Source organism: Theobroma cacao, chromosome 8 (genome assembly GCF_000208745.1).
Source record: "Theobroma cacao cultivar B97-61/B2 chromosome 8, Criollo_cocoa_genome_V2, whole genome shotgun sequence".
NCBI lineage: Eukaryota > Viridiplantae > Streptophyta > Magnoliopsida > Malvales > Malvaceae > Theobroma > Theobroma cacao.
This window is the reverse complement of record NC_030857.1, coordinates 2,725,835-2,742,653: the sequence shown is the minus strand read 5'-3', so window position 1 is coordinate 2,742,653 and position 16,819 is coordinate 2,725,835. Positions and strand designations below refer to the sequence as shown.

General features: G+C 34.1%; 2 protein-coding genes across 4 annotated transcripts; both read left to right on the top strand.

Moving 5' to 3' along the window:
* Positions 1,506 to 3,909, top strand: LOC18591711. Of its 3 annotated transcripts, none has more exons than XM_018125420.1 (3): positions 1,506 to 1,821; positions 1,893 to 1,960; positions 3,631 to 3,909. In XM_018125420.1, exons 1-3 carry the CDS (start codon positions 1,635 to 1,637, stop codon positions 3,772 to 3,774), a joined length of 399 nt encoding a protein of 132 aa, XP_017980909.1. In that variant the 5' UTR covers positions 1,506 to 1,634; the 3' UTR covers positions 3,775 to 3,909. The 3 variants fall into 3 exon arrangements, with proteins under 3 accessions (XP_017980909.1, XP_017980908.1, XP_017980910.1); XM_018125419.1 differs by having other exon boundaries at positions 2,353 to 3,909; XM_018125421.1 differs by having other exon boundaries at positions 1,511 to 1,821; positions 3,686 to 3,909.
* Positions 4,742 to 7,842, top strand: LOC18591709 (probable serine/threonine-protein kinase NAK). The gene is made up of 6 exons (XM_007017994.2): positions 4,742 to 5,306; positions 5,480 to 5,832; positions 6,315 to 6,450; positions 6,552 to 6,691; positions 6,857 to 6,980; positions 7,135 to 7,842. The coding sequence occupies exons 1-6, from the start codon at positions 5,240 to 5,242 to the stop codon at positions 7,614 to 7,616; spliced, it is 1,302 nt and encodes a 433-aa protein (XP_007018056.1). The 5' UTR covers positions 4,742 to 5,239; the 3' UTR covers positions 7,617 to 7,842.

Genomic DNA, 16,819 nt, shown 5'->3' with positions numbered 1-16,819 from the left:
TGAGGACATTTCTTGCTGACCGTTGAGCTTGGATGGCTCTGAAACTTTTTGTGAAGGTAAGTTCCCGATATTGTAACTCTTTGGCACATGTGGTTGATGTTGATACTAATTATGAGATTCATTAACAAGTCTAAACCCTTTTGAGTGGACCGTTGTGTTGTTGGTTGTATAATGGTGATGTTATTGTAGCTACTTTATTGGTTTTATGTATGTTGTAAGTTATAGTGTAATAGGATGAATATTCATCCAAACTATTTAAGGTTAGTGTATTTTTGTAAACTAGACCTTATCTTTTGATTATATGTAATAATATTTTCATTTAAAGGGCATTTATAGTATTACAAGGTTCTTTTATTATTTATTACTTTCCATGCTAATATGTACTAGTTATGCTTGTAAATTGTCATTTTCTTCCAAGAGATGGAATACTTATCTAAATTGAAAGACACGTTATTTCTCTCTTTGCCATTTATGTTTCCTCAGCACCACATGTTTGGTTCAAAGAAATGATTTTTTTTCTTTTTCTTTTAAAAGGTAATATAAATTTTTATTTAATATATCAAAAGACATAATTTACATTTTTTGTTAGGAAAAAATTGAAGGCCATCTTTCTATTTTCAAATATATGATTTTCTATTTAATATATCTGAAAACATGATTTTCTATTTCTACTTGTTTTTTTATTTTTTTTCTAAATATTTTTTTTCAATATTTTTCTAAACACAAGTGTAAATGATTCATAATATGTGAAGAATTGACTAAAAAAAAACATCTATACACATAATTTAATTGATTATGATGGATAAAATATAATATAATAAAATTATATTTTTAAATAATTATCTATTTTATAAAAATATGTGACTGAATTATAATTATTTTTAATAATTAAGAAAAAATATAATTATGATAGATAATTATCTTTTGAGATAAATGTGTATTTAAAAGATAATAAAGATAATTTTATTTTTTTATGAAAATAATTATTAATATGATCAAGGGTATTTTTGTTTTTTTACCACCTATTTCTTTCTTATTCTAATCATATTTTTACCAATCAAATACTTTAATAAGTCATAATAATAATTTTTACTCTATTTCATTCATAATATCAAATAAAATAATAATTATTTTATTCTATTTTTATATAATAGTAATTTTATTTCATTTCTATCTATTTCACGAACCAAATGTACGGTAAGAATTCGATCAGAAACGTAACTAGAAAAAGTTGCCCAATTCAGAAAGAAATGAAGGAAATCAGTTGCCATGGATGCTCTCTTGTTTGAGAACCGAGAAAAACGTCAAGCAAGATGTGCGCTTGAGTCGTTCGTGTTTTGGCTAGTGGCCCACACGATGAACACATTTCGGATTTGGCGGGACGATTGAAACTGTTAAAAGTCTTGTTTACAAGTCGCCGACCAACTTTAAGCCGTTAGGTTCGTTCCTAACCAGTTCTCAAGAGTCAAGGCCTCACCTTGGAAGAAACTGAACAGCTGGCATGCATTTGGAAATGTTATAGCAAATGCTGTAAACGTCAAAAGGGACTTGTTTCATCTTTTGGGAAGGATACTCGGAATATCTCTCGTTGAAAAACTTACCCCAATTTTCAATCCTTTTGTTTTCAAGATTCAATGGAAATGGACCCCCTCCCACCCCAATCCTGCACCCTTTCTACAGTCCAGAGAATAGCGAAGAACCCACGTCATTTCTCCATCGTTTATTTGTTTATAGTCATCCTCGAGACTGTCTTTAGCGGCTGTCAACGTCACGTCATCCATGAGAGGAAGGAAGCAAAATCTAACCTGCTCAGAGCAGAAGGTGTCCCCCTTTTCCCCCCTCCCCTATTTTCTCCATTGTAACCCTAAACGTTTTTTTATTTGTAATTCCAGGCCGGCGGCACAAATTGGATATCCTATATCTTGACCGAGCAAAACAAATTTCGGAGTCATCAAGCAAGGTTTGACTGTCATAATTTCACTTTTTATGATAATATGAAGCCCGGTTCGTATATGATTTAAGAGGTTTATACTTTACGAAGTCTTCGGCCCTGCCATTGGGTGCAGCGAAAGTTATACAATTAAGAACTGGGGTCGGGTGATTTATTTTATTCATATATGAGATACCCCAATCCTCTGTTTTTGCATTCCAAGTTTTAGTGTATTTGTCAACTACGAAGGTAGCCATGTCAATTGTCGTAGAAATTCTATGGCATAGATTGCCGTGAATTTCGCTCCGCATGCTAGTATTTCCTTTTTTTCAACCCATATGTTTGATGATATTACACATGTGATTTTAATTGCATTTTGAAACCCTTTTCTATAACACTAGTAAATTTCCGAACACTTGTAGGGTGTCGTTTTGCTCCAAGGTGGCACTCATGTTTTGCAGATGACCTTGATGGTCTTTTATGATGATGGCACTAAGAGATCCATTTTGTGTATACAGAATGTTCTGGAAAGCTTTTGTTCTATTTCTAGTTTGCATCTTAATCAGGCTAAAAAGTGAGCTAGTTTGTGCTGGTTTGTCCCATGATGATGTTGTTGTTGAAATTATAATGGATATTTGCTTTTCTGTTGGTCAGCTTCCTGTTGGGTATTCGGGAGTACCTCATAATTTCCTGCAAGCTGAATGATAAAAATTGTTTTCCTTTTGTTTCAGAATATTTCTAGTAGAATCAATGGATAGGATTCTAGAAATCCATTTTATGCTGGCTGTTTGCAACTTATTGAATCTGTTTAGTTTAGCATCCTCAACTTTTGGTGTGATATATTTCTATTGCCTAAGTGGGTTATTCACAAGTTTAATCAACCATGCTCTGGTTTCTCATCAAAAGGTAAGGAGAGCAACGGAAAGGATGCCAAAGTTAGTTGGCATTATCTCTGGTCATCCTAAGGCTGAAGGTGGCTTAGGCTTACAGGATATGGCCATTTGGAATAGGGCCTGTGTAGTCAAACAACTTCGGACTGTTTATTTTAAACCTGCAATTATTTGGGTTGCCTGAGTTCATGAATATTTGATTAGAGGCAGGAACTTTTGTCATATACCTGTCCCTCAAAAATTGTAGTTGGTGTTGGAGAAACATTTTAAGACTAAGGGACTCTGCCTTAGCACTTAATAAGCATGAAATTAGAGATAGGAGGAATACTTTCCTCTGGCTTGACTACCGTCACCCTCATGGACCGCTCTTGAACCGTTTTTCTAGTAGTATTATAATGGCATCTGGACTTCATAAAAAAGTCAAGGATTGGCCCAAGACTAGACCAAGGGCCATTTTGGATATTATTGCAGCTGTTGATGGTATTGTTAGTCCTAATCCCTGTAGGCAGATACTATTCTTTGGCTCTAGTAAATGTAAGGTCGCTGATACATGGAAGTTGCTTAGGCACAAACAATCTACGGTTGAATGGGCATAAGTTACTTAGGTTTCGACTACATATTTCCAGGCATACTATCATTGCTTGGCTATGTGTACTGGACAAGCTCCCCACTTTGGTAAGATTGAACCGTTAGGAATTCCTTTGCAAAATATAAACTGTTTTTTTTCTGTGGAAAGCGATGAAGATTGTAGGAATTATATCATCTTTACTTGTCCTTTTACTCAAGCAAATATGGAGTGCTATTTTGCAGAAATCTTGGGTTAAAAGTGTGCTGGCGATGTGCTTTATAATTATGCTGTTTGCAGGGAACGCAATAGCAGAAAATATGGAGGATGGTACTAAGATTCTGCTTCAGCAAATTCTTCTTTATGTCTTCAGTGGGGCATTATTTTGATTTCCTTTATGTAATGATTATGCTACATTTTCTTTTATCTTATAGTTCTAATTTTTAAACAACAAGATTGTATCATATTTTGTAGCAGGATTTACTTTACTGCTTTATATAATAGATAAAATGGAATTAGTCTTAGTAAGACCGGGTCATGGATACCGTGTCCTTGGTGCTGTTCCTTTTCTTTGCTTTCTCGTATGAAAAGGTAGACGCCCAAGATCCAGATTGGGATTCGCAACGTGAATTTGCACAGCTTATGTTGACTAATTATTAGCTTCGCTCCCCATCTATGTTAATCAATTGCATGGCTCTTAGTGACAAAAAGAGGCACCCATTTTTTAGAAAACAAAAAAAAAATCATATTCATCAAAAGGATATCATTCGGTTGTTCATTACTAATTGGATACTTACTCATGGTTATGGTCTATTTCGCCTTTTTTACTTTTGTCATCCATCAATGCTCAATAGCAAAAAATCAGTTTGATCATTGGGCAATTACCAGAAAATGGTGTGTGAAATCGAACCATGCAGGGTCTTGGAATCTTTTTCTCAGCTTCCAAACAACTTAACTAAAAGGCAAAAAGGAAAGAAACCCTGAAGAATTATTAGCTAAACACATCATTTAGACGTATATATATACGAAACCAAGGAGATAAACTACGAAAGTTTTCTTCAAGTGCAAGAACTTGTGTCTTCTGTCCGAAGTATGGATTTTCACACGAGTGTGAATCAGAAAGAACTTGTATTCCACGATCAAAGGCACTGGACTGGTCCCAAGTGATTCTCGTTCTAATAAATGCAGTCAGGCCGGTCTTGTTTTCTCATGGAAATATGGGAAATAAAAGCCTATCTCTGTCTATCAAAATTTATGATCCCTGCCCCTGGAATTTCTGTTGAATTGAGCAAAAAAAAAAAATCATTATGTTATGGAAAACGAAATTCTATCTATCAGTCTGCAACTTGAATGAGGGTCCCAGAAGCTCAAGGCGGTGGGGAAGCTACCGTTGACTTTCTTGGGTCTTCATTTTCTCATCCATTTTTATATTGCTGTTTTAAGAATCTTAATTCACCAGAGAAGAAAAAGAAAGAAAATTAGCTTTTGTTTTGTTCCACATTTTACACCTTGTTTGCTTCAATTATTTAGCACATCTTAAGGGCAAGAAAAGAGTACAAAAAGGGAGTTTGGAATATTGAGGAGGAGAATGAAAAAGAAGCGACGTTAACGAGAGAGAAGAGAGAGACAGGGGAGAGAGGATTATTATTTGAAAGAAAAAACAAGGAAAAAGTCCAAGCAAACAAGTCTCTTATTACTATTTACTCTTCCTGGCTGGTTGTTTCTTTGCTCTTTCTTCTCTCCTTCCTGGAACCTGGAAAAAAAAAACTTAAAAAGTCAATATCAATATCTTCATCTATATAGCCTTTTCATTGCCAAAGATCGAAAGTTGCAAAAGACAAAGAGTTATCAGATATGGGGAACTGCTTTGGAACTCCAGTTGATCACAATAGCCAATGCACCAGCAAGCCCTCCAGCCCAGGTACGTATCCTGAAACTTTCTTTGGAATTTCCTACAGGACCCTGATCATGATTTTTCTTGTTTAGTTCTCTCTTTTAAGAAACTTTTGCCAGTAGTTTCACTTGAAGATGAATAACCAAATTCCCAATCTTAACTTAATTGTATCGTATGTGATTGATTATACACATATGCAGAAGAAACGAAAAAATTGAAAGACAGCAAACCAAATGGATTGCTACCTACAAGAAACAACGAGAGTGCTGAAGATAACGGGACTGCAAGGGAAGGAAGAAGCAAGGAGCAAGAAACAATGCCCGCAAGCGGAAAGATTGTCAGCACGACCTTAAAAATATTCACTCTAGCTGAACTCAAGGCCGCCACCAGGAATTTCAGGCCTGACACGGTGCTAGGGGAGGGAGGTTTTGGCAGAGTCTTCAAGGGTTGGGTTGATGAGAAAACATACGCTCCCTCAAAGGTCGGGGTTGGCATGGCTGTCGCCGTCAAGAAATCAAATCCAGATAGCTCTCAAGGGTTGCAGGAATGGCAGGTAATAACTTAAGCTGGTAGCATCTTGGGAATGTTTCAAAATTTTTCATTATAGATTGAAGAGTTCAATTCCATGATGGTCTACGCACTGGCGGCGCTGCAGAGAATCCAAAGTGCATACGTTTTCCAACTATACGGCGCCGTATTTATATCTATCTGCTGTCATGCATGAATACTTTTTCTACGTTTATTTTCTGGCTACAGCCCGCTACATACGATTATGTTTTGGAAATAAATTTATAATTTCTGCCCTTCTTTTTCTTCCAGTACACCTAACAAATCATATTGGTGGAGAACTATTGTTTTTTAGTAGTATTTTTTTGACATTAATTTCTGAAGGTTCATGACATCTAGGCTGACATAATTAAGACGTTTGCATTTTACATAGGATTTTTCAACATTCGTCATTTTGGTATTGCGTATGTATAATAATCTTATGAATCCGCGCCGAAAGCTAAACATTTCGTGAATCTGTGAGCTCAGGCAGAGGTTAAATTCTTGGGCAAGTTCTGCCATCCGAATCTCGTGAAGCTCTTGGGATACTGTTGGGAGGAGAACCAGTTCCTCCTTGTCTATGAATACATGCAAAAGGGGAGCTTGGAAAACCACCTCTTCAGAAGTAAGAAACGTATCATTTCGGAAACAAAAATCTTATGCCTTCTTTCAATTTTAGTCGGAACCCAAGAAAACTTAAGGCCGTATATAAATTTATTCTTGCAGTGGGAGGAGCAGAACCTCTGACATGGGAAACTCGGCTCAAAATAGCCATCGGGGCTGCTCAGGGCTTGGCTTTTTTGCATACATCAGAGAAGAGTGTAATCTACAGGGACTTCAAAGCCTCCAATATTTTGCTGGATGGGGTAAAACAAAGGCTCCTCTCTAAATTTTTTTCATGGCTTTAGCTTTCCAGGGACTACTTACATATTTAGTGCATCAATCATTCTCCAACTGTATTGTTTTTGCACGTAGTATCAACTTGCTACTATTTAAACAAGCTGCTTGTCTTCCGTTTTCGCTTTTTCCAGGCTTACAATGCTAAACTTTCTGACTTCGGGTTAGCAAAGTTGGGTCCTATAAATGGCAACTCGCATGTCACCACACGGGTCATGGGCACTTACGGTTATGCAGCTCCTGAATATGTTGCCACAGGTAGTTATTAGCAATCAAATCAATCCTTTCCTCCTAAAACAATTTGTGATCGAAAATGGTAAAACTACCAATATCCCAGTAGAATATGTTTACCACGATTGGGAGTTAGAGAAACATGAGAGACTGACACAATAGATTGCACACAAATTTGCAGGTCATTTGTATGTGAAAAGTGATGTGTATGGTTTCGGGGTTGTGCTGCTGGAGATGTTAACAGGCCTAAGGGCCCTGGATACAAATCGTCCGAGCGGAGAGCACAATTTGGTGGAATGGGCCAAGTACTCCCTGACTCAGAAGAAAAAGCTCAAGAAAATAATGGACCCAAGGCTAGAAGAACGATACCCTCTCAAAGCCGCATTGCAAGCTGGTGAGCTCATTTTAAGGTGTCTGGAATCTGATCCCAAGAATCGTCCATCCATGGAAGAGGTGTTGGAGACGTTAGAAAAGATCAGTGCCATCAATGAAAAGCCTAAAGATAGCAAAGCTAGCACGTCGCACCGAAACGCTATATGCCAAGAGGAACAACAAAGCCATTACAATCATCGGTCTCCGGTTCATTCAAGGCACGGTGGTGCTGGCACAGGAATCCAAAAAAACCAACGCCCCTCCACAGCTACAGCTAGGTCACGCCGGTAATAATGGTTCCACAAATGTGCATGTAACATATTGTTATCATTCCTACTCCGATAAAGCTTAACTTCAATCAAATTTTTCCCACTATATCTCTGTACACTATTTTTGGACTCACTGGCAGCTAAGAATATGTATAATACGGATTTACTTGAGGCCCAGTTTGATGCCAAAATTAGGAGCATGTATGTTTGTAACCTTGTTAATCACAACGAGAAATGTCCTGCCTTCATTCTCCAAGCAAAAATTCACCAGTTAACTCACGTTCCTGAGTTGGGCCTTATGCACCAGGGAATACTTATAACCCAAGAAGTGTTTTGGGCTTCGAATAGGTGCGGTATCGAGCCACCGGTAACCTCATTTAAAAATTTTGAGAATTTAATAATTTTTATTATTTTGATTATTTCAATTTGAACAGATTAATATTCACTTTTAAATTTATTAAAATATTTGGTCCAAACATAACTAAGTCAGTCGAAATCATAATTGAGTCCGACTAACGGTAACTTAATTTTATTTCTGGAACCGAAAAAATCAACATCGAATTCAATCAATTTAAATGATGTTTTACATACAAGCCCATTAATACTCGCTCTTAAATTCAGTAACAAATTTGATCCAAACCTAATCAGGCCGAAATCATACAACTGACTCCAACTAAAGACAGGCCAACACCCTATCTCTATCTGGATAGAAATTATTTATTTGAAAACCAAAGCCATCCTGTTCACCGCCGGTCATACCAAGCCAGACCATCCCTGAACCAAAATGGACCATCATCCGTTGATCTTTACAGTAAGTGGCAAGCCCACCTTTCACTGATTCGAAACCGTTTGTTCTTGATAATTAACAGACACTGGGAACTATTTAAAAGATACTAATGAAAAGATTATTGTCAACTGCAATGATAGAGCATCGAGTTTCTCGCGGAATCAAAATGGCAGCCCATGATTTAGGCTGGCCATGTCAAAACTTATAGAAAATTCATGACCACCTACTGGCCTGGGGCAATCAAGTTACGATCAAATGCCTATTTTCTCCTGTCTGTACTTCTCTATCTAATGGGGAAAAACTTGGGCAATTCTCTGGATATCTTTTAGTACTAGTAGTAATGAAAAAGAAGATCCGTCAAATGGAAAAGAAAAGGATTCGTGGATTTATTAACATGCTACGTGAGCTGATGGCGACATTTGGGTTCATTTTTAAATTGCAGACAATGGATTGCTTTACCCCACCAGACCCTAACCGTATAGGTATGCAAAACAATAATGCCGGGCGGAATTTATGAGTTATGACCATGTCTCCTTCAGTTTCATGCTTCCATGGTTCCACCTAAGAAAATTCAATGATTTAAAGAATAAAGAAGGACAAAAAACGTACAACCCTTAGACAGCACATGAATAAAAAAAGCTTCTGATACTCGTTTACTTGCGACCAAGTCTTTCATAATTAAAATAATTTTTTTAATTGCTATTCATACAAATAAGATACTTCAACGAAATATTAACAGCCCTGAAATCTAATACTAATTGATATATTCTGTTAACGCCATATGTTAAAAAAAAAAAATCCCTCTAAATTTATTATACTATAATAGCAGTAAATGGATTGTTAAGTTTTAAGGCCAAAAGCTGAAAGTGATGAATAGATTACGCAAGCTATTTTCAAACCCAATTATGATTAAAACAGGTTTAATTACAGTTTAGGAATATGATTCCACATGCTGCACGCTCTCCACTGCTGACCAACTTTTTTAGAAGAATGTTTTTTTTCTTTATGCCTGATGCCCTATGGAGTTTGAAAGATCTTGATGATCTTCCTAGTGGGCTGGCTGATGTGGACCCATCGGGTGGCTCAACACTGGAACCACTGGGCGGCGCATTGCATACTAATCATGATTGTATCATGAAGAATTGATGGCAACATATATTATATTTAGAATGGCAACAAGAGTTCTTTTTCCCCTGGTTTTCTTTTTCTGTAGATTTCACCCTCTCTGCTGAATTTGAACAATGTGTTGACAGTACATACACAGGCGCGGCGATTTGTTCAGTACTCGATCAGTAGGAAAAGTTTTTGATGGGTGTTTTGATTGGGTTCAGACTTCTAGGTTGGTTGTTCTTTAGAATAATTAAGAAGGAATGACATAATTCTTGAAAGCCTTGAAGCATATTGGCTCATAAAATGATGCTGAAGTTGCCATGGAAATGGAGTATGCTTTTTAATTGAAACTTCTGTTTCCTTTTAACATTTTATATTTTTTCTTGTTTTGCATATTTAAATGCAATCCCTGATCATTCCTAAGTTCACTTTTGGAACTGCCATAATATTTCATGAAATGGATGGTATCTTTATTAGACAATGCAGTCAAATGCATAATCATAAATCATTAAAAAGTTTCTTCAAATGAGTTTTTTTTACATCATATATATATATATATTTACAGTTAAATGATGAACCCAAAAACATGAAAGCAATTTACGTTGTTTTCTGCTTTTTGAGATTGGACAGAAACAATCATCTGCAAGGAGTGTTAAAGAGGGGCATTCAAGAATTCAAGATGGATCACTGTGAAATAGCTTTGAGCCCTCCCCCCCGCCCCCTCTGCAACTGTTGTAATGAAATGGGATGAAGGCTCGAGAAGTACAGGAGGCCCATCCCATCCCATCCCATCTCAAAAACTTTTGAGACACAAGATCCCACTTCTTGGATCCCTAGAAACAGCATCATGCAGAGTTCTGCAGAGAACAAACACATGATCTACTCTAAACTCTCCCAGGACCACACCATCCCTAGCTAAAACTTTAAAAAACAAACATTTGTAGAGTCTGCTTAGACTAGGCCCACTCCTTTGCACTCTTTCTGATAGCAAGCACGCTTTACTGATCCAGATTCCAGAGCTAAAAATTTAATGGGATCATAACAATTTTAATACTACTACTACTTGTTCTTTACTTTGATGTGACTGTACCCCATCAAATTGGGCTCCGTGTATTATAACTAGTATTTCATTGTGAGGGAAAAGGGGATGAATAGTTTTGTATCATTTGATGAGAGTTCTGATATTGTACATATATGAGCAAAAATAGAAAAAAGAACTGTTAATTACAGACCATGTCTTTCTAATAATTTTATTATTATAAAATCCTTCTCAGTGCTTAAAAATAAACTCGGATGTAATCATCAAGAATTGGACAAAGATTAAGAGATATGTATTGTCAAAAATCACAGAGGAACCTTTTGCTAGGCCATGTTTCAACTTTCAATCGTTACCAAAAGCGGAACTGATTGTCAAGTGGGCTGCAAAGGAGCTGAACGCTTGAAAACGAAGGAAGGCTGCTCCCGTTCATGAGAGCCTGCTGCTTCTGTTTCATATCATCCAACCGCGATGGACGGGGACGCTGTTTCCAGTAGAGACTTTGGACCTACCCTGGGCCCCCCCGCCCGCCAGTGAAGAATGGACCACATTTGGTAGCAGATTTTGTCACCCAAAACATAAAAATTTGTATAGATTCACTCGTTCACAAGCAAAGCATTTCGTGAAGTTCTATAGTTAAAATGATAAAGAGTGATAGGTAGAAAGTGAATGAATCATTTAGCTTAAAACATTAACTGATTGCCAAATGCTAGTAGTACATTATCGAACCACTAAAAGCGCAGTATCAAAGTTCTATTGTCGTCAAATTCACGTGGAACTTGAAAGCTGAGGTTGGGGCACGGGACCACAGGGGTTGCTCACGCAGACACAATTGACGATCCGCATGGGAAAGCCCAAAATAAACAAAAGAAAAACGTACAACAATCCACCCGGCAATTAGCACTTTTTGACTTTCCCTGTGTGAAAGCTTACTAAATTTTGAGTTTAAGGAATCTGCTTTTGGCTTGTGAGCTTGTGAGGGCATGTTTGGGGGTAAGATCGGGGGGGGGGGGGGGGGGAGGAGTTCCCCCATGTCCGTGTGGCGTGTGGGTAATTTGCATTTTGTATGATCGAGGCGTGGCGCCGAGGGTGATGATTACCTCAGACGAGCAGCAATCATTGCCCAGAATGGGGCCTTAATTTCAAAAGTTGCCCCTTGTGCCCTGGCGTTTGTTTCCATCACTGGTGTTTCTTGGTGAAACTGTTGTGAGGTCTGGCCCCACGTCTCTAGAATCTCTTGCTCGATGACTCCGCAGGGGGCCCCCCACAGTCGCCCTCACCATCATTACTCCCACACCCCTCCCCTCCCCGACTGCTCATTGCATTAAACCCTGACCTTTCTCTCTCAAAACACCGCCACAAGTACTCCTGTACCAAAATGCCATATATCAACCCTTTCTTTCACGGAAATGCCCACCATCACCAATCACCACCATGCAAGCTCAAGCCAGCAGTATCTTTTGCGGTGTGGATGACTGTGATTATGATGTAGGGACTAATTTGACCAAATACTCTAGTGTAGACTACCCTCAACGGCTGCACCAAGCTGGGCCCGGCTGCCAGGTAATCTTTAACTTGTCAATTGAGTCAATCAGATCATTTATGGAGCTGCATTCACCTTTCTTCTCCTTTTTTTTTTTTTTTATTTCTTTCGTACTTTTGTAGACAGATGAAGGAGAAAAAAGTGAGGTACACATTGATGATGAATTAATTTGCACGAATCTAAACAAAGCATTACCCATCGACCATAATTGAATATACCTCTATTTTGTAATTAAGGCAATAATAATTGTATATTAACTAGAGTTTGTCTTTATTTTCTTTAAATAAATATATATTTTATGATATCAATTTTTTTCATATAACACTCAAAATATATTTTTCTTAATTAGTATTATTCTATGAATAACTAGTGTTTTTATAAAAAAATAAATTAATAATTTTATTTAGTAAAACTATAAAAATACTCTAAATGTTTAATTGACATCTTGATAAGAACAAAATTAACAGTTTTAATTTTTCATGAAAAAAAATTATCCACTAATTAAAAAAAAACCATAAAAAAATTAGATAAAATTTACCTTTTATCTTTTTACTGATAAAGAAAATGTGGACCCGCCAAAATTCTCCAAATTAATAATTATTATCCGCGACCACACAAACCTCTCTTGGATTAGATCTCAACGGAAAGTTTACCTTTGGTTTTTTAAAATTGCTACCAAGAAATGGTTAATGCGAATAATTGTTTCTCCTGAGCATGGCGAGAATGAAAAGGATACATTGCTGGAATCACAAAGCGCCTGATCGAGCAAAAGCTGTCACGAATCATGATCGTGCTATGATAATTCTTGCTTTGACATTTTGTTTTTGTGAGATTCGTCATTGAGTTTTTCCGAAATTCCGGGCAGTTATTCGTATATGAAACTCTTTCTTTCTGGAATTTCGTCAAATTTTCAATTAAAAATGATTTTTGTTTATTTTTTAACGAGTGAATATTTGTATTTTATTTGAATTTAAGTATTTAACAAAAAAAGTATGGCAATTATCTTGTTTTTCCAATTTATTTTTTTATGTTTATTAGCTAATTAATTTTCAACTCTTGCTTACAATTTAAGATTCTATTTAATTCGTTTTTCAATTAAATACATTTTTTAAATTTTTTTTCTCAACGAGTTTCATTGAAGAATTCTTGGAAATGATGTTAGAGACATTATGTTTCTTATTATTGGTGCATATTCTGCAACGACTTGAACGCAGTTAGGTGCAGTTAAGAAGAGAGAGATGAAGGCAGGTATAGACACACGACCAGGGGCGGAGCCTCCTATGGCATGGTCCCACCAAAATTTTTACATATTATATAAAATTTTTTTAATTTTTAATAATTATAAAATAATTTTTATTTAATAATTAATATAAATAAATAATAAAAAATAATTTTATATACTTGATTCAATTTTTAAAAATTTTTAATTTATATTATATTATATTTATTTATATTTTATTTCTTTACATGTTNTGTAAATTTTATTTTTTATAAATTTAAATTTTTAAAAATAAATAAAAATTATTATATAATTTTTAAATATAAATTACAGTATTGCACTGTTGCTTAGAATTTTATCAATATATCATTTTTTATTCAAAATAATCAATACATTCTAACATGTATGTTACAAATTTTAAGTAATAAAGATATACATACAAATTGTAGAAAGAAATAATTGTATTTCTTTAAATATAATTTTATTTATTATATATTTTTTAATGACTTTCAAAATAATTTTTTATTTAATAATTAATTTTATTCTTCAAACTATTTGATTAAATCATTGTTATTATGGTTAGCATATTGTTAATTAAGTCCAACAAATAAATTCTAAACTAATATGTTAACCTTATAAAATTAAAAAAAATATAAAAGTGAGTCTATTAATCTAAATTCTTTAAGTTTTAATATAAATTTAAGCCTATCATAATATATTATATATTAACCGTCTAACTTAATTGTTTATCATAACATATTATATCTTAATAGTTCAATTTAATAAGTTAATATGTTAATTAGCAATTAAAGAGGTAAATCAAAAATAATAAGAGAGTTAAAACACACAAAATAAAGAAACAATTCATTTAAGCTTGAAAATTTGTTTTCTCTTTTTACTCTCGAGTGCAGAGAGTGAGAGTAACTACTTTTATTTTCTTTTCAGTCATATATATAAATAACATCATTATTATTATTAATGTATATTTTTATATATTTATTTTTATTTTTTTAATATTTTATATAAATGATAATTAAATTATAAATAAAATTTTCTTTAATTGTTTAATGTCTATTTCTATTTGATTTCCTTGATAATGACAATAAATAATAAGAATACTTTTTCCATCTTTTTTTTTCATTTTCTTTAAAAATATTTCAAAATAAAAGTTATTTTAAATACTAAATATTCTTATTTTTATATTATAATTTTTTTTCTTATTTTTTAAATTAAAAAAGAATCGCATATATATTATCAAAAAATTAAAATTTTTAACATAAATTATATTAAAGTCAAAATTTATATCTTAATATCAATAAAACTGTATAATAATAATAATAACAATAAAAATAAAAAATAGAGATGGAGGCGGGGGTGTTGCAACGATATCTAGCACTGTCTGCCCGTCTCCAACGTCCTTCTTCCAAATTGATGAGGCAATTTTATGGTTGCGTGCAAGTGATGTTCATTAAGTGGCATTTCAAGTCAACATTGTCACATCCAGAGATATACTAACCAGAATCTTTTATTACAACGCAAGTCCAAATGGTCTAATCAGAGTTAAATCCTTTCGAAGACCAAGACAACGACGAATGATTTTTCTTTTGACATTTGATTTTACACATACGGTAGGGTTTAAGTGCTTCGTCGGCTTCTCAACTGGTATAAAAATCCCAAAGTACAACTTTATTTTTGTTCTAAATTACACGATGCTAAATATGAATGGCAATGATACATGTCACCCTAATTTTTTAGAGAAAGTTAGATGATATTAATGTATATATTGTACCTTTTTCTAAATGTAATTGTTCCAAAATGTCACTATATTGAGAATTATTTAATTACAAAAATTAAAATAAAATTTTTTACTTTAATATATTTTTATTGAAATTTGAATTTTTTATAATATAAATGTTTAATTTTTTTTTAAAGAAAGAATACTAAACATCTAAAAAAAATTCATTTTAAAAAATATTAAAAAAAGGAAAAATATATTTTTTTTTGTAAGTTAAAACGAGTGTACATGTTCTTACTTCTTCCAATATTTTTCTCTCCTACAATTCCTAACACGATTTAGTGGAGTGGTTGGGAAGTTTGTACCTTTCCCCGACTTCTCCAATAAATGGGAATTACGACAACGTGACCTACTTCGTCTCTAATCCCTCTGCCATGTAATACATGCACGTCGCTAGGGGCAAATTCTTCGTCTTTTTATTATTTTAGATATTCCCTAATCATTAATGATGGAATTATATTTCACGTTTTGAAATAAAAATAATATTTATAAAATAGTCTGATTATAGGTTTAATGTTTAATAAAAATAATGTAAAAATATTTAATAATTTCAACTACATGATAAATATAAAATAGAAACAGTTTTTAACAATTATTACAAGTTCAGGTGTAATAAGAAAGTCAAAATTTCATATTTGAGGGAGGAAAAATAAGAAGTTCAATATTTGGGGGTAAAATTATAAATTTTTTTAAAAAATTAAGATAATATTATAAAATTTTAAAACAAAACAAGAGAAAATTATAAATTTTAAAAACTTTCGGATAATGGCCTTTACTAGCCCCCTTTCTTGCTTATATTGAGATGAGATATCTTTAGTCTCTAAATTTACTTAAATTAATTATTAATTAATTGTTGCAAACATTTCATCAAATAAAAAAATATAATAAAAATAAAATTTTAAAATATATTATAAAATTTTAAAATTAAAAAAAAAAAACTATATGCCTACTGACCCATTCCCTCCGCCATAACTCGCTGTAATCCTAAAGATAAAAGGTTTGAGTTTCAAGACTTTCAGTGGCACCAAGATTTTTAATCTTAATTTTGGACTCATCTCATGCAATTGGTATGGACCCGTGGAGTCTTTTTCTCCCACGGGCAGCAAATTAATCTAACTAAGGAAAGAATATTTGAACCAAAACTATTTTGTGTTTTGTTTTTATTCATAGAATCGACATGTAATGTAAGAATATAATACAAAACATCACGGAAGAGTGAGATAGAAAGATTTCTATTCTATTATTAAAGAAGAATCCAGTAGAAAATTGCAAAATAAGAAAGGGAAAAAAATGTTTTTTAGGTATAAAATTGGAGTGATGGATTAAGAGTTGAGTCGTTTTCGCTCAACAACTTACGCTAACATTGAAGCCTCCCCCTATGGTCCTCGTGCGCCGCGGTGGTCCACACTCTTCAAAAAATGTAAAACCTTCCAAAGAAGAAGCGTTTTTCCTTGTCAGTGGAACCTCGTCTGAATCCTACACCAAGTTTAGGAGGAGAAGCCAGTTCCCACTGGCCACAACCGTATGGGATATTTCTCTTTCCCTCTGGGCCCCAACCTAATTAGGCTCATTCACCAAATCAAATTGCACCCCATCATTATCAATTAGACACCTTCAGTTTCCAATAACACCCTCATCCCCATAATATAAATATAATTAGGATAAATTTGGTCAATTTTTGTTGTAATTTCAAATTTTTATATTTTGAACGTAACATTTTGTAAAATTTTCAATA

What these genes read in the sequence shown, in the direction of transcription:
- LOC18591711 (XM_018125419.1), top strand. Translation starts at nt 1,635, where the DNA reads ATGGAAATGGACCCCCTCCCACCCCAATCCTGCACCCTTTCTACAGTC. An exon ending in TAACCTGCTCAGAGCAGAAG is followed by an intron (nt 1,822 to 1,892) that starts GTGTCCCCCTTT and finishes TTGTAATTCCAG; the next exon opens with GCCGGCGGCACAAATTGGAT. An exon ending in TTTCGGAGTCATCAAGCAAG is followed by an intron (nt 1,961 to 2,352) that starts GTTTGACTGTCA and finishes GAACACTTGTAG; the next exon opens with GGTGTCGTTTTGCTCCAAGG.
- LOC18591709 (XM_007017994.2), top strand. Translation starts at nt 5,240, where the DNA reads ATGGGGAACTGCTTTGGAACTCCAGTTGATCACAATAGCCAATGCACC. An exon ending in GGAAAACCACCTCTTCAGAA is followed by an intron (nt 6,451 to 6,551) that starts GTAAGAAACGTA and finishes TTATTCTTGCAG; the next exon opens with TGGGAGGAGCAGAACCTCTG. An exon ending in TCCTGAATATGTTGCCACAG is followed by an intron (nt 6,981 to 7,134) that starts GTAGTTATTAGC and finishes ACAAATTTGCAG; the next exon opens with GTCATTTGTATGTGAAAAGT.